The sequence below is a fragment of the Engraulis encrasicolus genome, chromosome 14 (assembly GCF_034702125.1).
Source record: "Engraulis encrasicolus isolate BLACKSEA-1 chromosome 14, IST_EnEncr_1.0, whole genome shotgun sequence".
In the NCBI taxonomy this organism is placed as follows: domain Eukaryota; kingdom Metazoa; phylum Chordata; class Actinopteri; order Clupeiformes; family Engraulidae; genus Engraulis; species Engraulis encrasicolus.
This window is the reverse complement of record NC_085870.1, coordinates 23592785-23619811: the sequence shown is the minus strand read 5'-3', so window position 1 is coordinate 23619811 and position 27027 is coordinate 23592785. Positions and strand designations below refer to the sequence as shown.

The window sequence follows — 27027 nt, the reverse complement described above, 5'->3', positions numbered from 1 at the left end:
ATGTGCTCTATTTTTACAGCTGAAGCCCAAGCCTTGCTCTTAAGCCTTGAATGTATTTGAACATCACAATCAACAACAATCCTTGATTTGCACAGACTCTAGGTCATGTCTTCAGGCACTAGAATTTTTAAAAACTGACCACCCTCTGATTACCAGAATACTTGAGAAAGTGGATCACCTAACCAAACTCAACCTGGACATTATTTTTTGTTGGGTCCCTGGTCATGTGGGCCTGACTGGCAATGAAAAAGCAGATAATGCTGCTAAAGGAGCCCTGGATGAAGAGATATCTGAATGCGAAATACCTGTCTCTGACATCAAGCCTGTACTTTCTTCCTACATAATGGATAAATGGCAAGCCGAATGGGATGATTGTGCTGGAAATAAGCTGCATGATATATGCAATTCTGTGAAACAGCTGATTACTCAATCATTCTCATGCAGACATGATCAAGTCGTCTACACAAGGTGTAGAATTGGCCACTCTAGACTCACTCATGCTTTTTTGCTAACTGGAAGTGAACCTCCCCTCTGTGATTTTTGTGGACATCTCTTATCAATTAAGCATATTCTAACTTGCCCTGCTATCAGAAGGAAAAGACAACAGTTTTTTAAAGAAGACACTATTTTTGGTATTTTTAATAAGGTCCCACCTTTAAAGGTTTTGAACTTTTTAAAATGTATTGATGTGACCAAACTTATTTAATCTATTTATTCCATTATTTATATCATTGTAGATTTTTAATTTGAGGCGAATTCTATTACCTGTACTGGCCATGAAATAGCCACAGTTGCATATTTGGCCATAAATGTAAACAAACAAACAAATAAACAAAAAGAAGAACATAATGTCATAGCTTAAGCAAACATCTTCTATTAGAGTAAGATAATCCAAACTCTGCCCACCCAATGCAAAGGAGTGTGCTCAAGTTTGGTCTCCTAAGAGGGCACTGTCCCCTTCTTCTTCTGGCCTTTCTGTGGCAATTGGTGACGGCTTGCATGAGATGTGCTCTACCGCCATCTACACAGTGTCATGGGAACTCCATTCATTCTCAACTGTAGTACTCCAAAGGTCTCCTAACCAAAGGCAGAGAATAATATGAGAGAGAGATAAATCAGACGGGTTCTTTTCCGGTATCCACTTTACGTCGGGTGAACGCCCCTTTAGGAGAATATCGATTAGGAGACCTTCGGAGTCTTGAGGTTGAGAATAAATGGAGTCCCCTTAGCGCTGTAGATGGCAGTAGCGCATGTCTTGTGCAAACACCACGAAAAGAGAAGACGAAGGAGGGACAACGGCCCCTTAGGAGACCGAATTTTGAGTACACTCCTTTGCATTGGATGGGCGTGTTTTAACATATCCTACTCTACTAGACGATTCTTTGCCGAAGGTCTCCTAAAGGGGCGTTCACCTGACATCAACTGGATCCAGGTAATACAAGGGCTTGAAGTATCTTTCTCTAATAGAAGATGTTTGGCTTAAGTGTAGCGTAAGGGGCGCACATCCAACAACAGTAAAGCATCGGTAGGTGCCAAATCAAAAATGGCCCATGTAGATTAGCAGGGGGGAAGTGTGCAGATACAGTACTTCCACCCTTCTACATAATGTCATAGCCTACTGTTTTGGCAGGTGTTAAACATTTATTACAGTTGCTCACACTGCTTTCTATTCTTTCTTTTCGTATTCATTCTCTGAGAATTAAGAAAAAAGAACAGTTAGACATGTGCAGTGTTTTCTGAACTTTCATCTTTGATCTCATGATGACATTTCATTTCCCACAGATGACCTGGCCACTAAATCCAACATCATCATTGACCCCTCAGAGATCCTGCCCTCCTCTATGGACGATCTGGATGAGGACGAGGAGATAGGCGCTGCCCAGGTACGCACCAAATTTACGGCAGAATTCTGTAACTGTAACTGTCCTGTTATGAGCCTACAAAACTTAAAATGAATAATTTAACATGAATGTTTTGGTAGCTTTCTTTTACGGCACAGTAATTACTATGTACTTTCTTTCTGGGTAGGAATGGGGGTAATTACAAAGTAAATACTATTGAATGACTGAAACTGCTTCATTTGTTCTGGGTAAAAACAGGGTAACAGAGAGAAGTCATCTCTGTTACCCTATTTTTACCCCAAAAATACACAGTAATTTCTTTTTCTTGGCGATTACGTGGTATATACTTTGTAATTACACCCTTTTTACCCGTTAGGTACCATTTAACTTCTCTCTGTACCTTCTGGGTAACAAAAAGGGAACATAGTAATTAAAAGGATTCCCACGGGTCATGGGATTTCTGGAATATCATGGAATTTTATGAATGTCCATGTCATGGAAAGTCATGGAATTTTGCCATTTTGCATGCACAGTCATGGAATATCATGGAATTTTCTTAACATTTGTGTAGAAGTAAAAACTTTTTGTTTCGTGTATAACATTGTTTCTTACTGGTTATACTACAATGCTTCGCCAGAGACGTTTGGTTTCGTGCTGTAAAATGTGCAACATTCTGCTCGGCGATGAAGATAATCTTCAGTTTTCACACGTTTTAAAACTTTTTAACGTCATTTCTTTTTCCGGAAATGTTCATGGAAATTCGTTTTTTTGGGTCTGGAAAGTCATGGAAAATCATGGAATTTTATAGCTGAATTAGAGTGGGAACCCTGAATTATATACGGTAACTGTACCGTGAACTAAAGTGTTACCAATGTCTTTTCTGTTCTCCCAGAGGCCATTGGGAGCAGCTGCCACTGGGGGCGCCCCCGTGCGTCCCAGTTGGCTAAGCTCACCTACGCTCGGCCGGGCTAATCGCTTTTTGAGTACGGCGGCCGTCAGCCTCATGACCCCGCGTAGGCCCCTTGCACCACCGGAGAAAGTCAAGGTTCGCACGTTGGCTGTGGAGCAACGCACCGAGGAAGATAGTAAGTGCTTTTTTCCCCAGACTAATGGATATCAATGCCTGACATATACAGTACAGGCCAAAAGTGTGGACTCACCTTCTCATCTATGCATTCTCTTTATTTTCATGGATTTTCATTGTGTATTTTCATGCAGAGCATCAACACTGTGCTTGAACACATGGAGAATTACGTGCGTACCAAAACATATCATTCTAGCTGTTGTCCAAAAGCAATGTCAGCTGTCTATCCACCTGACGTCAAAATGGCACAACTGATGGCCCCACACATTTCAAGCTTATTTTTGTCTATTTTCAAATAAAAATGCCCAGTCACTCATGTCAATCCTAATTGAACATAAAAGTCCTCCAATAACTCGATAGAATTGCAGAACTAGAATTTTGAGACCTAAAACCTAGTTTTAAACACTTGCCAATACAAGCATTTTACAGACATTTTCTTGATCTGATATTGAGTCATAGCCAGTTACTTGGAGAGGTCAAACCTGTGATGGAGGGAATCTGTGGCAGGGTTTTTCAGTTTTACTCTCACTTTTTGGATCACTGTTTCACCTAGATAACCAGCTATGCTGACCAAGTGACCCATTATCAGATCAAGAAAATCTCTCTTGTATTGCTTGTATCAATTAAAATTGACTCGACTGACTAGGTATTTTTACTTGAAAATAGACAGAAAAATAAGCTTGTTGAAACATATGGGGCCCTCAACGTTGCTGTGTTGATGTCACTGTTTGGCATTTTTTTATATATTTTTAATAATTGTTTTTATTTTTATATATATTTTCATTTTTTTGCTACGCACAAAATTATACATGTGTTCATTCACCGTTTTGATGCCCTCCCTGAAAATGTACTAAGTTCTGTAAAAAGCCACAAAAATAAAGAAAATTAATTAAATGAGAAGGTGAGTCCACACTTTTGGCCTGTACTGTATATTATGTGTAATTATTAAGTCAAGTCAAGTCGGCTTTATTGTCAATTTCTTTACATGTGCTGGTCATACAAAGAATTGAAATTGCGTTTCTTACTTTCCCATGCAGACATAGACATAGACATAGACTTTAGGTGTGGACAATTAGACATAGACAGTCACAATAACAAAAATAACAACAATAATAACAACAATAACATGGAGACAGACAGTTAATTACTGTAACGTCACAACCACAATATTTTCTCGCTCTGCTCCTACCTCCAGTTGAGGGAACCCATGGCAACGATGGTCTGTTGCTTGGGCGACCACTGGAAGAGCCTGATCAGGCGATAACAGAGAAGTCCCTTTTGGAGATCCTAGATGGGATTGTGATGATGTACAATTTAAGTGTCCATCAGCAATTGGGCAAGGTAAGCACTAAGCAGGGCAGTAGCTATTGCAATGACTCTGTCTGTCTGTGTGTCTGTCTGTGTGTCTGTCTGTCTGTCTGTCTGTCTGTCTGTCTGTTTGTCTAAGTTTGTCTCACTGTCCACCCACTAGAGACCGACCGATATGGGTTTTTCTATGGCCGATGCCGATGCCGATATTTAGAGGTCAGAGTCAGCCGATGGCCGATGTGACCAGCCGATTTTTTGGGCCGATATGCCATCATATTATCCTTAATTGGCATGCTAAAAATATACCGGTATATAAACAATATTCTTTTTCATTTATTTATCCATAACATATGTATTTTATTAATTAAAAGTAACATATGTTCTATTTACACCCTTAATATTCATATAGATAGGCCTAGTAGAAATATTATGTAGGCCAGGGCTGTCCAAACTTTTTTAGTGAAGAAAATACAGGAAAATAAACAAGGGGCCGGGCCGCACATTAGCTGTGAGATGACCGGTTCAATGTAACAAATAGGCCTACACAAGGGAGGCAAAAGCTGTCTGATGGCCCATGATTTATTTCCAATATTTTCAAGAGGCAATGTAAGAAAAGGTAACACAAATTGCATAAATATTATTGTGTCAGTGTAATACACTTGTATGAATTATCCACATGTACATGGTTAATAATTAAGCTTATTATTAATTGTTATTTACTATTATCTTGTTATTTTATTGTTGCCTACAATCAATCAGTGCATGTTTATAAGCTGTTTAATTTGTATTTAATTCTTATTATAGCCAGCACTACTTCCCCTGCACTTCATGGGTCAATGTGAAACTCGTGCTGATCCAATCAGATCAAGTGCCTCTATCTCACATGCACGCAGGCAGCGATGTAAACAAAGGCAGCTCTCCTCTCTGTGCCTACCTCAGTTTAAATGAGCAAGTTCTGTCGTAACCTAGCATGTTTAGCTAACTTGCTATAGCCACAGCAGAGGCAATTTTACAGGATGGATTCACAAAGCTATCAAAAAATAATGTCACTTATGCGCAACATGCTTACAGTATAGCATGATACTATTCCAACTGTGGGTTAAAGTCACAAATAAAAGTGCTAAGCAATCGCTAACGCTAACCGCTATTCAGTTTGGAGTGTATAAGCAGCTGTAGGAAGGCTATGGTAAAAGGCACTCGTGGTCACACACCACTAGCAACTTTGATTTCAACTCCATTGCCGTTGAAAACAAATAGACGGGGTGAAAGTCAATCACATGTCAGATTTGCATCCTTTTTTGATAAAATTTCGCTTAGATTTTAACTTCCTATTGTATTTTTAGAGGTAAACTTCACACTGGTTAACACCAGTATTAGGGCTCCCAGTAGCTGCCCGCTGATGTGCCTGAGAGAGGTGTGCCTGATAGAGAGGTGTGACGTTCACGGAGCCGGTTCTTTTGAACGGCTCCCTGAAGTGAACTATGGGGGCAGGATCACAGCTGGGGGAGCCACTCGACTGTTATTTCGTTCGTTTTTCATTAATTTTAAGCACGTGACCTCGACCTTAAAATCGGCGCAACCAAATGAGAAAATCGGCCGATGCCGATTCATTAAAAAATAGCAAAAATCGGCCGATTAAATCGGCCGGCCGATCGATCGGTCGGTCTCTACCACCCACAGACATGCATACACAGACTCACCACGTGGTTTTGTGTACATTAAATGTGTACGACATAAACTAGGTCCATAATATCTACATTACAGTATAGGAAATACACACACACACACACGCAGACCTGATGAAATGTTTGTGCTTGTGGCCCGCAGATGGTGGTGGTTTCTGATGACGTGCATGAGTATGCTGTTGCCCTCAAAGACACAGAAGAGAAGATAGCCAGATGCCCCAACAGAGTAAGCCCTCAAGTGATGCTCACTGAATATTAGATGTATGGCATTCATTATGTCTTAGCTATTACATGTAAATCAGTACTTACATAGATTTATCTTGTGTTTCAAACATGTCAGATAAAATATTAGATGTTTGATGACTTTAGATCAGGGGTGTCAAACATACGGCCCGCGTCCGCATCCGGCCCGCCAGAGGGTTCAATCCGCCCCGGGTGTAAAAAAAAAAAATATATATTATTATTATTTTTTTTTTTTTCTTTTTCAAAGAAACAACCGAAATGCGCAATTACGCCACTGGGGGCAAAATCGAGACCTGCATGACATTAACCCAATGGTCCACTCTCTCTCTTATACTGTATATGTAGTAAAGTGCACATCACACTTCTATTGTAAATGGTGAATTTGTACTGTGACAGGCATTTGATAAAGCTCATATATAGACCTCATATATAGAGATCAAATGTTAATACTTCTTATTCGTATTGTATTGGTTATAATTCAATAATAAATATAATTGTACTTGTATTGGTCCATATTGAGCTGAAACGGGAAACGGGATGTTAAAATGCGTTAATATGCAAAATGAGCTGTCCCCTATTTTATTCATTGACTATTAGCAATAGTACTGAAAACTAATCCTCTGCTTAAGGGTTTTTTTTGCGATGATGTTACTAATGCGGCCCACTTGAGGTCCACATGGGTTGTATGCGGCCCCCGGACCAAAATGAGTTTGACACCCCTGCTTTAGATGTTTCAAACATAAACAAATTTAAGTAGTGAACATTGAATGCTACCTATGTAATTTATTAATCACTGCTGGTACCGCAAAGTTCCATAATCTTTTTTTTAATGATGATTTTCTGATGTGTTTGCAGAGATCAGACATATTAGATGAGCTGGTGAAGAGCCAGAAGGTCTTTGCGGAGAAGCTAAACCACCTGAGTCGGAGACTAGCGTGGATTAATTCCACAATCTATTCTAAGGTATTTGATAATTACACTCATTTCACCACATACATCTCTGTTGCTCTTTGTGCTCAAGAGACTTTTACGTTATCATCGTGTTATACCCTTTAAGTTGCCCAACCTTAAAATTGAGTCTTTGATCAATTAGATTTCATCCGTTTTTTTAAAATGTGAATAACTACTATAATATTCATAAAAACATTTCTGACACCTCTGACCAACATACTTTTGAAGACAACTTCCCAATTGTCCATATTTTTTGTTGAGTTCCTTCAATCTTTTTCTTCTTTTGTCTTCTTGCTATACTTTCTTGTTTCTGTCTCTCTTTTCTACCTCACTTTTTATTTTCATCTTTAACATTGATGTTTATCCATTTATTAAGCACATTGAGCTGCATGCCTTGTATGATATTGTGCTATACAAATACAAATAATGTAAATTATTAATCTGTTTGCTCACCTACACTATAGCATCAAGTCAACCCCCATCAACTCACTCTTCACCCCTATCAACATACTGCGTTGCAGGAGACTTTTTTATAACCTTTATAAGTTTTGAATTTTTTAGAATGTTTTGATGTTAAGAAGCATATTTAATCTCTTAATTTATATGGTTGTTGGTTTTGTAAATGTGATATAATGTTGTTGTTTTTTTCTGCCTGTATTGGCCATGATATAGCCATTGCTGCTGAAATGGCAATACATGTAAACAATCAATCAATCAATCTGTGTTGCAGGAGAAGATGTTGGATATCTATTGGCTGCTTCGTGTGTGCATTCGTACTATTGAGCATTCGGACAACACAGGCTCTCTGTTTGCCTTCACACCAGAGTTCTACCTCAATGTAGCCATGAACAGTTACAGCGCCCTCAAAAACTACTTCAGCCCAGCCAACAGCATGGAGGAACTACCAGGTCAGTAGCATCTGCTGTCATTGTTTGGTATTTGGGTAGCCGTGACCTAATACTGACTTTAGAGTAGAGTAGAGTAGAGTAGAGTAGAGTAGAGTAGAGTAGAGTAGAGTAGAGTAGAGTATCGTTTATTGATCCCAGGGGGAAATTAAGGTGTCAAGTAGCATACACACTTACATAAATAAAGACATGCTCACGAGACATTACACACATACTTAGACATAAAATAACCATATATAGCTTTGACTTTTAAAATCCCTTTATTGAACCATTGCATGGTCTATACATCCACAAAAATGGTCAACACCAACCCCAGCCCACCCACCCTAACCCGTTAAAATCAACCCATTACCAATGGAAACCCAGCCCACCACCCGTACTGACTGACCATACCCCCTTATCCACGCACCACTTCTTTGCAAACGTATCAGTATTCCCTGTGACTTGACAGTAAGTGTCGACCATAATCCTAGACTCAACTAGTGCTTTAAACATTTTTACCCAATCCCCCACATTCCCCTCCTCTTCCAGCTTATTGCATTCCCAGATGGACACTTGGCTTTTCCAATCAAGAAGTTTGCAACTGTGCATGCATGTCCCTTCTGTTTGGAGTGCCTGACCCCAAAGATAAACATCTCCTTGGAGAATGGACGTCCAAGTCGGCTGCATACTGTGTTCAACAGAGCGAAAAGTCCAGCAAGTTTAGTGCAATTGCAGAAGATATGAAAAACATTATCAGGCACATTACAATCACCTAATACTGAGGCCGTCGTGATTTAGATCAGAGGGTTGCACCTTTACCTCTCCCTGCTCCATGGCTGGCCCTAGCCCCACATTGCTCCAGGGACTGTAACCAACACCCTGTAAATATCAGTAAGAGACTTTTGATAAGAGTCAGTGAAGTGTAATGCAATTTTATTGCACGATGTATTAAACATATAGCAAACTCAAACATGCATTTAGCCATGGGCAGAACGAACGCGCACGCAAACACGCACGCACGCACACACACACACACACACACACACACACACACACACACACACACACACACACACACACACACACACACACAAATACACACACAAATCATTGTTGTGGTTGCTGTTGTTGTTGTTTTTGCATGATGTCCCTGCTTCCCATTTCAGGTTATGAGGAGACACTGACACAGTTGGCTGCTATCCTGGCAAAGCACTTTGCAGATCCACGCATAGTAGGTACAGGTGAGTACCATATTCCAAACAGTTATAATCTCTTGAGTGAAGATGCAGATCTGCTGACCTTTGTGCATATTCCGTAGCAAGTCTGGATTTTGACATCAAACTACGGTGCTACTATTTGTCACTTCAAAATATGCGAAAAGCCAAAAGCACAATCTGTTTTACCTTTAATGTAGCACCTCATTTCATATGGCGAGAGTCAGGTTACAAAATAGCACCATTGCAGATTGACTTGCCCTTCAGGAAACGGGTCAGGGTTATGAGCAGTCACCAATCAGCAGCCTCCTGTTCACTTCTTGATTTTTCGTGAAACTTTCAGCTTAACTAATCAAAATACAATACACAATGACTAATCATTCAGAGATGCTGCTGCGTTCAATTGACAGAAGTATTGTTTTGCTTTTCAGACATCAAAGACTCACTCATGCAGGCTCTCGCCAGCTATGTATGCTACCCACAATCCCTCAGGGCTGTGGAGCGAATCCCAGAGGAGCAGTGAGTTTACGGAACCAAGTTCCATTTTGTCATTATACTGATAAGCTACTTTTGTTACAGCTTTTTTTTACAAAGAAGGTCTTCTTTTCACCTTTTTCAGTGTGTATTTGTATATTATTTCCCCAGGCGTGTCGCAATGATGAGGAACCTGCTGGCTCCTTATGAACAGAGACCCTGGGCACAGACAAACTGGATTCTAGTGCGCTTTTGGAAGGTAACAACATGTGTGCCTCTCTTAGAATCATCATTGTACCCACAGAATGTACTGTAATTCCAAAGAATTACAAGCGCATGAAAATGCTAACTGCATTATGCATGGTGTAAACTTACATTGAGTTTGCCACTTAGTCTTTTTTTTTCGCTCAATGTCTTTTTGTGGTTTTCAGGGCTGTGGGTTTGGCTACAGGTACACCCGGTTGCCTCATCTGCTGAAGACCAAACCAGAGGATGCAACTCTGCCAAGTCTTCAGAGTAAGTACATCCAACAAAACAAAACCAGGGTCACCAGTGGAGTGACCATTGGAGAATGACCAAGGACAACCTTAAAGAAGCCCTGTCACACACTTTGAATTACTTGTCTGGTAATGTCACAAGTTATTTATTCCCCAACATTTTGCGAGGGCCTGCACACCTTGAACGTTTTTTTTGTTAGCAGGTGCAGCTTTTCAGAGTACCATAGCTTTCAGAGGAGTAGGACAGCACTGCTTCTTTGCGGTTTCACATCTTTATTTTTGGCTTCAGAGTTTTTCCATTTAACTGGCAGTTTGGCTTACCTATGGTAATGATTGTTCTGGGAAGAAAAGTCACGCTTTTTTAACCAAGGGCTTTGTTATTTGTAGCCCAAATGGTTAGTAAGAGAGTAAATACAAGCAGGTTTGATAGAATATCATGCAATTTCCGTAGCATTTCATGCAGGTGTTTAGAACATTTAAGCAAAGTTCAGCCATTCTTGCAGAAAACTGTCACTCAGCAGCTGCTTATGTAATGTCCGAATTCTGTGGCCATGGTATCACATGAAAAGTATTTAGCTCAGTAAGTGGAGTCAGTGTTTGACTAGCTTTTACAACTCGTCTGATTTCTTTGCTTATATCTTTTCTTTGGCTACAGTGGTACCACATTGCTATGAGATGCATCTAGTTTAGAAAGTATTTGCATGTTTGTTTTTTTCTGATTTCTTCTCTTTTCTTCTGTTTTTTTTTCTTTCTTGTTTTGGTTCTTTTATTTCGTTATTAATTCTTCCACCTGCTTCATTTCCATCTGCATGCCTATCAGGGGATTTGTCCATTGCTAGCTTTCAAAGTAAGTTTTCTTTGTTTGGCCTTTTCTGCCATCATTTTTCTTAACTTTTCCAATGGCCCTAATCATGAATAAGGGACAAGAAAACTCCCGCAAATGTGAGCAGAGTGCGGGAGCTCTCTAACGTTGGTGACAGGGTTCCCCTCCTATGCACCGGACCAAAGGATGTGTGCAAAAATTCTACATGAAAGAACTTAATCATGAATTACAGAAGATGGTATGACCACCCAGGGACACTCGCATATTTACTTTGTTATGCAAAAAGTACAGACAGAAATTCAGACACTGTGGCTACTGGGTAAGAATGGGAATATAACATCTCTCTACTGTACATTGAATATACACACTTAAATGCTCTGGAAAAGCAGCAGAGTCTGTTGACTTTGAAGAGACCCCAAGCCGGTTGCACCAACTGGTCTTTGCTAAGCCTGGTCGTAACTGCTAAAGTGATCTTTGTTAAGACCAATATTTAGGATAGACCTTAGATCTGTTGCAACAGCATAATTTTACGAATGATCTTAAAGTGATACTGTCCCATTTTTGGAAATGAGCTCATATTACACATCCCCTTGAGTCAAATAATTGAGTTTTACCTTTCTCCTGTACTTTGAGTCGTTCTCCGAGTACAGCAGTGCAAATTTTACCTCCAAGCTAGCAATTCACATGGATTCCTATGAGACCAGTTAGCCGCCAGCTGGTCTCATAGGACTCAATGGTAACTGCTAGCATGGAGGTAAAATTTGCACTGCCATACCCCGAGAACGGTTGAAAGTACAGGAGAACGGTAAAACCCTATAATTTAACTCAGGGGAGGTGTAAAATAAGCTTATTTCCAAAAATGGGACAGTATCACTTTAACTACACCCGGTTGTACTGATGTGGGACCCTGTAAGAATTTGATTTCAGAATGAAAGTACTACTGTTGCTATGATAGACCTGTCAGTCATTCAGCACTTTAGTCACATAGCTTGATTAACATGGGTAATACTGTACCTGTAACATAGCCTAACAGACTTACATCTTACCAACATAATTGGGGTAAATTTAAATAGGGTGTATATAGCTAAAATGATGAATGCCTCTCAATGCCTTTAAAAACCTAAATATCTCAGCCTCTGAAGCACATCAAAACATGAAATTAATTGCACTTAAAGTGATACTGTCCCATTTTTGGAAATATGTTTATTTTACACCTCTCCTTGAGTTAAATGATTGGGTTGTACCGTTCTCCTGTACTTTACCGCGTTCTCTGAGTATGGCAGTGCAAGTTTTACTTCAAAGCTAGCAGTTGACATTGAGCTGGCCTCATAGGACTCAATGTTAAATGCTAGCTTGGAGGTAAATTTTGCACTGTCGTACTCGGAGAAGGACAGGAAGTACAGGAGAAAGGTAAAACTCAATAATTTAACTCAAGGGGAGGTTTAATTTGAGCTTAAGTATTTAAAAAAAAATGGGAGAGTATCACTTTAAAAGCTAAGACCCGCATCTTCTCACAGTGGTGTCCTCTGCTGTGATTGTTTCAGAGCCCTGTCCATCACTCCTCCTTCAGAAGCACATGGCGGAGCTCCTCAGGCACGACAAGGACATGGCAGCCAGCTTCCTCAACAGCGTCCTCAACCAGCTCAACTGGGCCTTCTCAGAGTTCATCGGTATGATTCAGGAGGTGAGACTGCTTTCTCCACAGTGTTGTCAAGCAGGGCTGCGTTTCCTAAAAACTCTCAAGTAGTACTTAAGCCTAACTTAAAGTGATACTGTCCCATTTTTGGAAATAAGCTTATTTTACACCTCCCCTTGAGTTAAAGGGGAGCTCCACTTTTTTGAACATTAAGGCCATTTTCTGAGTGGTCTGCAATGTTTTAGAGTCCCCCTCACCGTTTATTTCATGTTTGCTACAGTCTCTGTTATTTGGCTGATTTGGATTTTATCTCAACCAGCTTTAGAATGGCCGTCTATGGGCACCTGCAACTCTGTTCTTAAAATCACCGTAAACATTTGTTTTCAAATGTCTACAGCTCACAAAGTGGTTAGGGGTGTTCACTAGCAGTCAAGGTAACAAGTTTCAAGGTGAAATATGGCTTGTGTCATTTTTTTATTTGCCATTTTGTGAAAGAAAGTCAAAGTGAAAGTGAAACTTAATTTACAAATTGCTACATAAAACACCACAGATGCCATATTTCGCTACAAAAAATGTTAAGGAACACCAGTGAATACTGCTGAACACTTGGTGAGTTGCATATTCTTGAAAACAAATGTTAAAGGTGATTTTAAGAACAGAGTTGCAGGTGCCCATAGACGGCCATTCTAAAGCTGATTGAGATCAAATCCAAATAAGCCAAATAACAGAGACTGCCGCAAACATGAAATAAATGGTGAGGGGGACTCTGAAACATTGCAGACCACTCAGAAAAGTGGAGTTAGTTCTCCTTTAAATAATAGGGTTTTACCTTTCTCCTGTACTTTCAACCGTTCTCTGGGTATGGCAGTGCAAATTTTACCTTCATGCTAGCAGTTAAAGGATAGTTCCGGCGTAAAATGAAAGTTTCACCATCGATTTCCCATGCCACATAATGTATCTAATGATGAGCCATTCCGGGCAATGCCGCGCCGTTATGGAGTTAGCTAATTTTAAGCTTTTTGGCGAAAAACGCAGCCAATGCATCACGGCGGGGCCAATTATAGGCCTATTATTTTCTGATGTTTCCCCGCTATAAACAGCCTCAAAAACGCTACACACTTCATCACAAAGGTCTCGTCAATCAAACCGAGGCACATAGAAGATCATCGGTCCACACAGTCTTTCACTGGCCAGTGTTTTCAGAGGTGTCTCACTGTTGCAACTCTCTGACCCGGATGCAGGCTACTCAATCAGGTGGCTAGGTAGGCTAAACATGGTCCGCGGTTCTTACACCGGCTGCGACCGTAAAATGAAAAGCTGGAACCCCGACAGTTTTCACCGACTGCCACTGTCTAAACCAGCCATATTACGGGAATGGCTAATAGCATCAGAAGTGGACGAAACTGACATAAAAACCCGGAGGGATCGTGACTGCCGTGTGTGCAGGCAGCAGATTTGAAGAGTTGTATGGAGAGTACAGGTAGGCAGACTACTCTTACAAAGTAATTGCAACACGATATCATATAACATGGATTCAACTTTGTAATAACACACCACTGGTGGTGTACTTACATTTGTAAGAGCACTTCTAGTACGACTTTATAAAATTCCTCCAGCCCTCCTCTGTTGCGTAATGGTCCATCTGACCTCGCGCGCCCACGTCAATTAGAGTCTACTTCACTGAAACTACTCTAGCATGCTTGACATCAACCACATCGAATGCCTCAGGTCGCACAATTTCACAATTTCACTTGCCATCCCGCGCTAGTTTGTTTTGACAGTTTATTTATCTCCTGTAGTGGGCTACATTTACTGCACCTGTATGCCTTCCCAAAACAGAGTGCTTGCTGGCAAAGACGCGCGGTGTTGCAACCAGTTTCACAGATTCACAGATTCACAGACAGTCAAGATTCATGAGCCAGACACATTTACACATGTTTCTCTCTCTTCAAACATACCTCCATAGCCATGCGCCTTTTTGGCACAGCATTCCTCTTTAGACGGTTTCGTTTAGGTGTTCCATCTCCCTTACTCTTCTTGTAGTCATCATCCTCGAAATGCTCCCTCCACACACGGTAGTAGCGATCCCTCAGGGTTTTTATGTCAGTTTCGTCCACTTCTAATGCTATTAGCCATTCCCGTAATATGGCTGGTTTAGACAGTGGCAGTCGGTGAAAACTGTCGGGGTTCCAGCTTTTCATTTTACGGTCGCAGCCGGTGTAAGAACCGCGGACCATGTTTAGCCTACCTAGCCACCTGATTGAGTAGCCTGCATCCGGGTCAGAGAGTTGCAACAGTGAGACACCTCTGAAAACACTGGCCAGTGAAAGACTGTGTGGTCCGATGATCTTCTCTGTGCCTCGGTTCGATTGACGAGACCTTTGTGATAAAGTGTGTAGCGTTTTTGAAGTTGTTTATAGCGGGGAAACATCAGAAAATAATAGGCCTATAATTGGCCCCGCCGTGATGCATTGGCTGCGTTTTTCGCCAAAAAGCTTAAAATTAGCTAACTCCATAACGGCGCGGCATTGCCCGGAATGGCTCATCATTAGATACATTATGTGGCATGGGAAAGCGATGGTGAAACTTTCATTTTACGCCGGAACTATCCTTTAACGTTGAGTCCTATGAGACCAGCTCGCGGCTAACTGGTCTCATAGGACTCAATGATAACTATTAGCTTGGAGGTAAAATGTGCACTGCCATAACTAGAAAATGGTTGTAAGTACAGGAGAACTGTAAAAGCCTATTATTCAACTCAAGGGGAGATGTAAAATAAGCTTATTTGAATTGCCCATATCTTAGAACAAGACTCCTTTGTAGAGAACAAAATTGAAATACATATTTTTTAATTATATTTTTTGGAATCTCATAAGATCAGCTGTCCATGCCCATTTTCACAAATGAAAATGTCAAAAATGTGCTACAGCTTTGAGAAAAAAGGGTCCATAGAATGAAACTTGCCCAAAATGTCGCAACGGACCAGAGCATGAAAGAACACATACACTGCCTGGCCAAAAATAAAACTCACCAAGTCACCACTAAAAAAGGTCACACCTTAATATTTGGTTGTTTCAGTAGTCTTAAGCCTTGATTTCGGCATGCCATTCACTGTGCCAGTGCTTCAATAAGTGTGTTTCCATCCGTTGTTGTTGCACTTATTTTTCATCAATATCATGCTTTGAAGATGGACGATTTTGGAATATGTCCTCCAAGCCATCAGGGAAGAAAAAGCATTGACAGAATGACCTGGGCCTCGTTTCCGAAAGGGCCTTAAGTACTACTTAACGCTACGTGCTACTTAAGTTCACACGTAACACCATCGTAGAGCTCACGGAGCGTTTCCCAAAGCCAACTTAGCAAAGAACCATCGCAGGTTGACACGTAACTCTAAGAGAAATCCACGAGTGATCTTGAGTAGTCTTAACGCGCTAAGATTGATCGTAACGGCATGGCACAGTGGAGACACCCACAGGATATGAAGGGGAAAGAAGAAACTTGCGCATAAGATTGCTGTTTTAAGACGCGAGTGGCATGGCACAGTGGAGACACCCACAGGGAAAGAGGAAACTTGCGCTTCAAGTTGATGTTTTAAGACGGGAGTGTAAATAACATGGCACCACAGTTGACACTGTAACGAAAATAAGAATAAGAACATTAATTGTGTAAGTGTATAAAATAAAAGCAATGTGTTTGGAAAATATTTTACAGGCAGTAAAATAGTTCAGCTGTGTTTGATAAATCAGGGCATTATTAAACTGTGATCAATCATAATTTGTGTGGGTGCTTCGTGAACAAGAACAAGGCATCCACACGCAAAATAAATAGGGGTCTTCGGCGACCAGAGACAAGAGTGGTGATGTCGGAAGGTCACTACCGAAACATTAAAAAAAAGAACAAGGCCGACAGGCGGACAACAGATGCGTCCCTCTATGCCAGTTCCAACTATGCCATTTTTCCCCCCAAACGCCCCCCTGGCCTCCTCCTAGCCTGTCAACGCCCCCCGAGGATGTACTTTTTGTTTATTGGTCATCATGGACACTCCAAATATTGTGGCAGGCAGCAAGGCAGCAAAATGGCGAGACATGGCTTTATTTTTTGCAGTTTAGGGTATAATAAGCTTATCATCATTCTTGGATTTGGAAAAGAACCATAGGCTATGATTTGAAATTGCACATAGCCTAGATGAAGTAGGCTACATTACAAATTACCAGACATTTATTAGGCCTAACAACCTTTAGTATCACGCCATTTCAGCATTATGTGCATGTGGGAAAGAATCTAAACATCGACAAATAATAAATAAATAAAACCGTTTGGGTGAATCATGCACTTATGGGTTCACCCTTTAGGTGAATTATGGACTTTTTTTCAATACCAGCTTCACCGTCAAGGCACAAAGCAGTGAACTTCCGTGCCAGAGTTTATCAAATGCACACGACTGCAAAGCAATTACGAAAGACGCGTTCTCTCCTGTACTCTCTCTGAGCGCAACGAAAAGCACCTGTGGGGTACGAGCCTGCCAACGAAAAAACCTCCCTATGTAGGCTACGAGTAACACGCCGTATGTCAAATGGCCCAGCTGTCTACTTGTTGTTCGAGTGAAAAGGCAGAACTAAGTAGCCTAAACTTGCTGGGAATATTAAAAGGGGGGCTCGTAGGCTACATACAGACGTCTGAGCCCGAGTTTGTGGACTGGGGAAAAGCGGAGGAAAATGTGAATGTTATGAAAGAAAGAAAAAGTTAACCAAATGTTACAGGTCCACGTTTAGAGGAAGAGCTGCGCTGCGGGTCGCCTGTCAACTAATTACAGTTCCATGTCGTGGAGCGTTATACATGCAAACGCCAGTCTATCCAAGCACAAAGGAAAATGTGAATGTTATGAAAGGAGAAAAGCTAACCAAATGTTACAGGTCCACGTTTAGAGGAAGAGCTGTAGCAGAGAATGGTATAAGAATGAGATACCCTGAACTCCGCCCACACAATGTAAATGGATGTGCTCAAGTTGGGTCTCCTAAGGGGGCGTTGTCCCCCCTTCTTCTTCCCTTACTGTTGCGTTTGGTGGCAGCTGACAAGGGTTGCGCACTAACGCCATCCAAAGGGCTGAGGTGGGATTCGTAGTCTGTGAAGAGGCGTGGCGGATACGGATGGGATGGGACGCGTCGCTCATGGTAACTGTCGGAAGTTAAGCACTGTCTACCCTAGTAATCCCAGTTGACATTGACGTTGTTTTCATTGCACATTTATTGTAATATCCTGTCATATATATATATATATGCCTAGTATTTATTCATTTGTGCATGGAAGTCCTTGTGCACAACCCTTCCAGGTGCAAGGCAGAAAAACTTGATCAATATGAAAACTTCATTAAACATCGCACACTGGATACTTCTTTTGTATTTTTTCCCCCTGAGCGAGCAACGCGTTTCGCACAGTGCGTCTTCAGATTAGCTCTTATCCCAGTGCGTCGTCGGGAACCTGAAGACGCACTGGGCGAAACGCGTGGTTTGAAGAGGGGGGAAGAACAGTAGGCCTACACAGTGCGCGGTGTTTAATGCACTTTTCGTATTTTGGTTTGTTTATGCAACTCCAGGTCGATATCAGTTGCTTGCAGTAGGCTAACTGTTGCAGTTGTCAGTGAAGCCACATTACTTTTCCCCTTTTTTGGCACTAGGCAGTGAGGAAATATTCGCGAGAAGTCTGTAACATCCACTTTACATGGGACACCATATGTGTATGAAAAATAGCCTACTAAAGAGATGTGAAGGCTATAACCTAGGTCTACAATTTGAAACGGTGATGACATTTAAAACCGAGTCAAACGGCCATAGACAGCATTGTAATGAAGGGTGTCGTAACGGCAGCTGGAAAGAGATGGAACTTTAATTTCACGACGACATTCTGGCTTCAAACTCGCCCTGGCCGCTTCCCTATTTAACTTTAGGACTAAAATTAGGCCTATTCAACCGTTTCCACAGTAGTGACCAAACTAATCACAGTTCTTGCAGCGGTAAAGCCAGGACTGCAAGTGTGCGCGAAATCAGCACAACAGTATAAACGAATAATAAACAGTAACGGAAATACCGACGTGGCCTGAAAAGTGGGCGGAATTGGGAGCCTTTTGCCGGTGAATTGCGCTGAAGCTAGCCTACATTGTGAACATGCTGGACGTTATCGCCAAATTACGATAGAAAGATCAACCAATGTTATGTAATATTACTCAGTCATTACCTCATCTACACAGTTGCTGCTACCCAAAAATATGCGATGGCATAATTAAATAGTAGCCTAGGCCCTATTTCTTTGAAACACACCTGTGTTCCGTCTTTGGATGATGTGCAATGAATAAGACACACAACACAAACCTATTTCACCCCTTTGTTTTATTTCCATAGAGCATTTCAGGGTGGAAGTGTCGAGGAGGACACACGTCAATTTGCATTTTGACATCCGAAATCTGAACTGTCATCCAAGGATTCAATCCCACAAATGCACTCTAGAGGCGTAATTCACTCTCAAACTCAGATGGTCTCCTAAAGGGGCGTTCACCTGACGTCAATGGGATACCGGAAAACAACGGGCCTGACTTATCTCCTTCTTATACCATTTCTGGCTGTAGGCTATGCGCTGCGGGTCGCCTGTCAACTAATTACGGTTCCATGTCGTGGAGCGTTGTGCAATGCAAACGCCCCTCTATCCGAGCACAAACATCTGTGTCAAAAACTGCCTGCCTACCTCTAAATAGTTAATTTCCGCTAGTTTCTGACGAACCAAAATAAAGTTCTCTCCCATTGTCCAAACGCAAAACAATGGTGAAAATGGAATGCCCCCCTCAGTTGTCTCTCAATGCTTCGTCAGTTAGTCTTGCCTGTTTGGTAACATAGCATACGTTCTGGCTTGCACGCATTCGCTCCGGTTCAAAATGGCAACTCTGCCGCCTTGTGGCCACAGGAACACATAGCATACGTTCTGGCTTGCACGCATTCGCTCCGGTCCAAAATGGCAAGTCTGCCGCCTTGTGGCCACAGGAAGGAACAATTGAAGGAATGCGTTTCAGACACAATTGAAGGAATGCGTTTCAGACGGACGGACGGACGGACAGAGCCTCTTATAGAGATGCTGGGACGCATCTAAAAACGGTCAGCGAGTCGTTGCGCCCTCTTTCATTTTCAAGTACCCTAAGAAAGGGAAGGCGACGCAGAAAAGACACGATAGTTGTAGGCTAAGGGTAAACTATGACATTAAAAAGGCAGCGATGGGGATTCGTGAAGATGTTTTGTTTTAATAAATAACAGCAGACTGCCGTTCAAAATGTTCCTCACAGTTAAAGCCTTGAGGGCGCGGTACTTTGCGCGCCGCTCCCCAAATGCGCATTCCAATTTGGAACTACTAGGCTTGTCTTCTTAAATATTGTAGCGATTTGGGTAGCCAGAGAGAACACAGTGTTGACAGTACACTGGCCTCCAAAAGAGTTGTCGCCTACCAATCTGTTTGGAATAACAGCTAATAAACTGACTTTCAATTAATCACTTGGCTTCAGAAGTCACTCATATGAACGCTACAACCCTCTCGAATGAAAATGAATGAACAAAAATAAATTTCATGCACCAACGAAAGATTGACCCTTTAATGAACACAGACAGGGCAGATTTTGACAAGACAAAAGTTGTGTCGCCTATCGAACATAATGTGAAAATGAGCAGATAAGTCATTTCAAACCACTTCAAATACGCAGATCGGGTGTCATACTTAATCACTGATTCACTCACACCTCGCCAGAAAATCAACTTTGGCCTTAGGTGTATGTTTAGGGTCATTGTAATCCTGGAAAGCAACACAATGAAAATCAATGGAGTTCAATGAGAGGTGGTGACATATTCGCTATTCGTAGAGCAATACATTTTTAACTTCATGATGTAATCAATGATAAAAGCCCTCACACACCAGCAGCATGCATGCAGCTCCACATAAGAGCTGTATCCCTCCCATGTTTGACTTTAGGCACCATGTATTTATTCCAAATTCTTCACCTTTAACACCAAAGAAGTCTCTCCCACTGTCCTGTCTCAAAAAAGCCAACCAAGAGTATGTCAAGCCTAATTCTGACAAAAATGAAGGCTAATGGGACTCATACTCTGAAGTCAAGATCCCAAGATCAACCATTTTAGAACTGATAGCATCAAAACTATATGGTGTTGGAGATGAAGAATATGAAAAAAGAGAAATGGTGCATAAAGTGAAACATGGTACAGATACAGCTCTTATGAGGAGCTGCATGCATGCTGCAGGTGTTTGAGGGCTTTTAACATTGATTAAATCATGAAGTTAAACATGTATTGCTCTACGAATAGCGAATATGTCACCATCTCTCATTGAACTCCATTGATTTTCATTGTGTTGCTTTCCATGATTACAATGACCCTAAACATACACCTAAGGCTAAAGTTGATTTTCTGGAGAGGTGAGAGTGATTCAGTGATTAAGTATGACACCCAGTCTGCGTATTTGAAGTGTTTTGAAGTGACTTATCTGCTCATTTTCACATTATGTTCAATAGGCGACAAAACTTTTGTCTTGTCAAAATCTGCCTGTCTGTGTTCAATAAAGGGTCAATCTTTCGTTGGTGCATGAAATTTATTTTTGTACATACATTTTCATTCGGGAGGGTTGTAGCTTTCATATGAGTGACTTTTGAAGCCAAGTGATTAATTGAAAGTCAGGTTATTAGCTGTTATTCCAAACAGATGAATAGGCGACAACTCTTTTGGAGGCGAGTGTAGAGTCACGTTTAATGGAGACTGTTGTTGGCCACAGCCACGCCACATAAAATAACGGAACAAGTAGGCCTACACAGCATAACCCAACTGTAGCACAGCTGGTTCGGTCTCGCAGTAAACACAGAACTTCCCGCTCCCCTTATTGGAACCCCAACACTGCCTCGCACACACAAAACCATAGAACAGAATCAATAGAACATGACATACAGAACATAGGTATCCCCAGACTCGTTACAATATTAAGCACGGTAGCCAACTGCACGCGCTTTGCCTGGTTTAACGGCGTAGCTCGTGGTTTTGCATGGTTTCATTGTGTGTGTGCATTTTATTTCATTTGCCAACAATAACTCCTGTCGATAGTTGCAAACTGCTATAAATGTAGTCCCACCCTTATAGAAAACAACTTTTGATACTGACACACGCCTTACATTTTGTAAATGGTTTAGCAGCATGACGGAGCAGTTCACTCCGAGGACACTTCAGCACCACATATGTGGACAGCGATCCTTAACAGCGACGCTACGAATGATCGTAGGAAATCTAAGAACATTCTTAGGATCACTGGTTAACGACACACGTAAGGCTAAGAACCATCGTTATCGGGAAACGAGGCCCTGGTCATTCAGTATTTTTAGTATATTTATTTTTTTGGCCAGGCAATGTTTTAAAGAAAAGAGTAAAACTAGCCCATAATCTCACAGTTGTGGACTTGCTGGGAAAAAAAAAACGTGAGTGTGTGTGATATTAATTTCGTTTAATTAATTACGCGATTAGATTAATTAATTAACGTGATTAAAAAAAATAATCGCAGTATAATATAGCTACATAGTTCTGGATTAGACCAGTGGAGGGCAGTATTACGCCTGATGGTGAACAGCCTGCTTAAATTGAGAAAAGTTCTCTCTTCTTTTAAAAATGAATATTTTAGATTAAGCTTATTTATTGTAATTATTCAAAATCCATGTGAAAAAAAAATATTTTTCACTGTTCTCAAGTCAGATATTTAAATAAGATTAAAATGCGATTAATTCTATTCATTAATTTCAAAGCCTACAGATTAATTTGATTAAAAATTTTGATCGAGTCCCAGCCCTAATTGATGGTTATCTACACTAGGTCTTATGGTGTTCTTATTCAGCCACTAGATTAATGTTTCTCAACGGGGGGTTGGGAGGCTTGTGATGAGGACAAGGGGGCATTTGTCCATAAAAGGTTGAGAACCACTGCACTAGATCCTCATTTATGCTGTGTGAAATAATGATACTGTCTATTTCCTTAATTAGATTCAGCAGGCTGCAGAGAGGCCAGAGAGAAATTTTGTGGACACCCGGCAGCTAAAGGTTTGTGGAACCTACTTTTTTTTCTTCATTTTACTGTTCTTAACATACTGCTCCATTGCCCCTCAGTATATCTTCTTTTTTCCTTTCTTATATTGCTGAGTTCCAACAATACTTTGGTCACGTTGTCTCTCCCTTAAAACCTCAATCATTTCTCTTATCAATGCATTTCTTCAGTTCTTTATGTAACACCTGAGCTAGGCTTTCCCGATATAATACCGAGTCAATAAATATTTGTTTGACACTCTATTGCCAGGTTTGCGCCACCTGCTTTGATCTGTCCGTCAGCCTACTTCGTGTGCTGGAGATGACGGTCACTTTGGTCCCCGAAATATTTCTGGACTGGTCCCGCCCCTCAGCTGAGCTGCTGCTGCGACGTTTAGCTCAGGTGACCCTGGAGACATTGCTATTACAGTGTTACCACATAAAAGCTCAAGATGAAAGGTGTTATCTGTACTTAGTTGTCAAACGTCTGAATTAAGTCAGTATTTCCCTGTCCATTCTTCAGCTCCTAAACCAGGTGCTAAACCGTGTCACTGCCGAGAGGAATCTCTTTGACCGCGTGGTGAATCTGCGTCTTCCAGGTGAGTTCTGGTCCCAATGCCGTGCTCTTCTGCATTGTTCCCATTACTGGTGTTGTGAACATACTGTATTTCACTTTCTTTATGCATGCAGTATGCTATGTACATAATAATACTGTAGTTGTTGTGGTGTATATATTTTTTAATTTCCAGAAATACTGTATCATATGACATGTTTTACTCATTTAACTTAACTACTACTAGCTTTACTACTACTAACTTTACTACTTAAACTCTATTTAAGAGTTGGACATTTGCCCAAATAAACAACCTCATACAATAAGTTGTCTGTCTGCCTGTGTGTCTTTCGATCTGTCTGTTCCTGCAGGACTGGAGAGTGTGGACCACTATCCTATACTGGTAGCAGTGACGGGCATCCTGGTGCGCATTCTTGTAGAGGGGGAAAGACAGGGGTAAGTTAGCCTGATTATCATCGACGTTCAAATCTCTTCGAGACTTGGTCTGACCAAGAGCATAACAATTAACATTTCCCAAACGGCATGCTTGACCCGCCTCCCTTGGTTTGCTTATGGTTGTTTGCGTACCTACAAAGTGGGAGGAATTCCCATTTTTTCAGGACTTCAGAAAGTACTTGCATTGCTCTTGACCTGACTAGTAGCAACGCTGAAGGTGTTTCATCACTAGGAGAGCACGGCCTGGCTAGTAAGCGTCCTCTTTTGGGGTAAGACAGGGGAAGGGCCTGTTGGCTTATTTGGCCAAAGGTGCCCATGCGTGTAGGGGAAAAAGTATGTAGTGCACACATTCTACTGTCGCCTCAAGTCAGTCATACTTATGGAGGAGCAAACCCAAAATGAAGAAATTTCATGTGGAAATCATGTTCTTGTGTGAATCTTAAACTTGTTCTCCCTCTGATTTACAGTATGAGGATTTCAGTGCCACTATAGGACTATATAATGTTCATTAGTCCTATTGGTTGTTGATCCGGTTTTGATTGTTGATCATGATCGAAAGCATTACGTAAAATTACGAAAGACCCTGTTCTCCAATTACAGACAGCACTAATTGGGTCCCTGTGAATAATTTCACATTTTCACTTTAACAATTTCACTGTATTACCTTATCAAATTGACCTGAAAGAACACACAGGAAACAGAGGTAGCATTTAAAATCTGCGAGCAGATTTTATTGTTTAACGGCCGGAGTAGTTATTGCGTGGAGACATGAAGTCTTCCACTCAATAAGTCCTGAAGTAAGTACAGAAAACAATCCTATTTAAACATCCCCCAACCCCACAGTCCATGGTGTGAGCTTCTTCTGTGCACGTGGGGTCCCTCATGGCCAGACGCAGTCCATTGTCTTGTTGTCCAACGTATGCAATTTCATATTTCGTTGTTCAGCAGCCTTGTGACCACACAAATTAGATGCACATGTCTCCAATATTGAGGGTCCCGTGGCCCATTACAGAAAAGCTTACACACAAGAACATGTCACTAGGACTTTCCCAGCCAGACTATAAGAATAGAATGAGAACATAATATAGGAATAGTAAAAGGTTAAGATGAGGTTATAAATTCATAATAACATGTATAAATGCAGTGAATCTTTTCACAGTCCCATTTGGAGATATGCATTTGGATTCACTTGCAACATGCAGTACTCCCAAGAAAAGCAATTTCCTGTGATGAAAGCTCAGGGTTTTTTTTCACAATCTTTCCTTTCATCGTTGTTTGTCCCATCACCCAGCTCAACACAGTCAAACTCTGTATTATCTCTTATCTGGACGACTCCAGTGGCTGCAGTCTTACAATTCCTTTCCGAGCATTGTGTGTATGACCTCTGTGTGCTGCCTACTTCACAACAAGGCTGTAATATACTGCCGTACCAAACAAGAATGCAGTAACCACGCTCTCTGGCAAATTGAAGACGAAAGTTTTTAAGTTTCCGTTCTGGCCAGACATTTGTGTTGTAGGAAAAGTGGTAGTGACACTTCCATTTAATAGTTTTTCAGGATGGAAGTTTATATACACACACACACACACACACACACACACACACACACACACACACACACACACACGCACACACACACACAAGCAACATTCATATGTCTTGCCACCACAAACATGTAATTAACTGCATTCTGGTTTGGTATTACCATCTGCTTCAATGATTAGTGTAGTAACTAGTGCAGTGACACATTACTTACTGTGTTTTTAGCTTGTAAGACATAACACAGGGCAGGAAAAGTTCTTAAGATTGAAATCCACCGATCAGAAATAAAGAGGACATTACAGCAGTCAGTATAAGAAACATCCAGCAGATGTCATCCTTACTAAACAGAGAGACATCAACATTATGCATACAATATATGAAGGTCAAGATTCAAATAGAGCCATGGTTGAGCAAAACATGCCGAGAGTGAACCCATAAATTAAAGAATGAACATATAATGATATTAAGGGCAGTCATGGGTGAGCGGTTAGGGCGTCAGACTTGCATCCCAGAGGTTGCCGGTTCGATTCCCAACCCGCCAGGTTGGTGGGGGGAGTAATCAACCAGTGCTCTCCCCCATCCTCCTCCATGACTGAGGTACCCTGAGCATGGTACCGTCCCACCGCACTGCTCCCCATGGGGCGCCACTGAGGGCTGCCCCCTTGCACGGGTGAGGCATAAATGCAATTTCGTTGTGTGCAGTGTGCAGTGTTCACTTGTGTGCTGTGGTGTGCTGTGGAGTGCTGTGTCACAATGACAATGGGAGTTGGAGTTTCCCAATGGGCTTTCACGCTTTCACTTTCACTTAACATATAGACATATAGTAATACACATACAAACCATTAAAGCCTTCATTCGGGCCTGGCTGTTTTGTGGCGGGCAATTTATGGATTTAGAATAGTAACAGCATCTGCCTATTAGCTTTTCTCAAGGACAGTAGAATGTGATCAGTTGGATCACTGTTATAGTTTCTTGCCAAAGGGTGGGCAATGTTGCCTATGCATATCACATACCGTACTCTATACCAGTGTTTCCCAACCACTGTGCCGCGGCACACTAGTGTGCCGTGAGAGATCGTATAGTGTGCCGTGGAAAATTCTTGTTTAAAAAAATAAATAAATAATTCATTCTTATCAGCAAATAATGCCTATATGTCATTATGTAGTGTCTGCTGTTGACTGGCGTCCTAATCATGTAATAATTCCTTATCACTAGGTGGCAGCAGGTAGCGAATAGCATTGTAGTAGCTGTCAAAAAAGGCAAATGCCGTGCCGTGAGCTCGAGTCAATACAAAGACAGTTACATTTCATTTGGATTTAGGTCAACCGGTAGGCTACTTGTACGTGGGATGCAACGGCACCGATTCCATTGTGCTTGGTATGTAAACGAAACACCCTTCACAAAACAAGAGTGCAGACTATTTTGTTGGCCTGCGTAAGCAAACAGAGAACCAAGCAACATTTATGAGGGAAAAAGGTAAACGAGAGAACCTTAAAGCTAGCTACCACGTCTGAACTTGTAGCTAAATCAGAAAAGTCACAAAGTGGCAGAGACGCTAATATTACCTGCCTGCAAAGCCATTATAAATGAGATGCGTGGACCTGAAGCGGTTAAAGAAATAGCCGAAGTCCCACTCTCAAATAACACAATTTCCAGACATTGATGACATGTCTGCTGACATCGAAAGTGTGGTTTTGGAAAAGATCCGTATCCGTAAGAAATTTGCGTTGCAACTT

At 41.4% G+C, this 27027-nt stretch overlaps 1 protein-coding gene across 1 annotated transcript in view; it reads left to right on the top strand.

Moving 5' to 3' along the window:
• LOC134462304 (E3 ubiquitin-protein ligase RNF123) overlaps positions 1-27027 on the top strand; it is a 76279-nt gene that overhangs the window by 31171 nt on the left and 18081 nt on the right. The window contains exons 22-36 of the mRNA XM_063215245.1: positions 1783-1883; positions 2734-2926; positions 4121-4266; positions 6061-6144; positions 7017-7124; positions 7843-8020; positions 9166-9240; positions 9645-9732; positions 9859-9946; positions 10119-10203; positions 12552-12691; positions 22704-22760; positions 23014-23145; positions 23266-23341; positions 23667-23751. Coding sequence (XP_063071315.1) covers positions 1783-1883; positions 2734-2926; positions 4121-4266; positions 6061-6144; positions 7017-7124; positions 7843-8020; positions 9166-9240; positions 9645-9732; positions 9859-9946; positions 10119-10203; positions 12552-12691; positions 22704-22760; positions 23014-23145; positions 23266-23341; positions 23667-23751 — 1636 coding nt within the window. The remainder of the gene's footprint in view (positions 1-1782; positions 1884-2733; positions 2927-4120; positions 4267-6060; positions 6145-7016; positions 7125-7842; positions 8021-9165; positions 9241-9644; positions 9733-9858; positions 9947-10118; positions 10204-12551; positions 12692-22703; positions 22761-23013; positions 23146-23265; positions 23342-23666; positions 23752-27027) is intronic.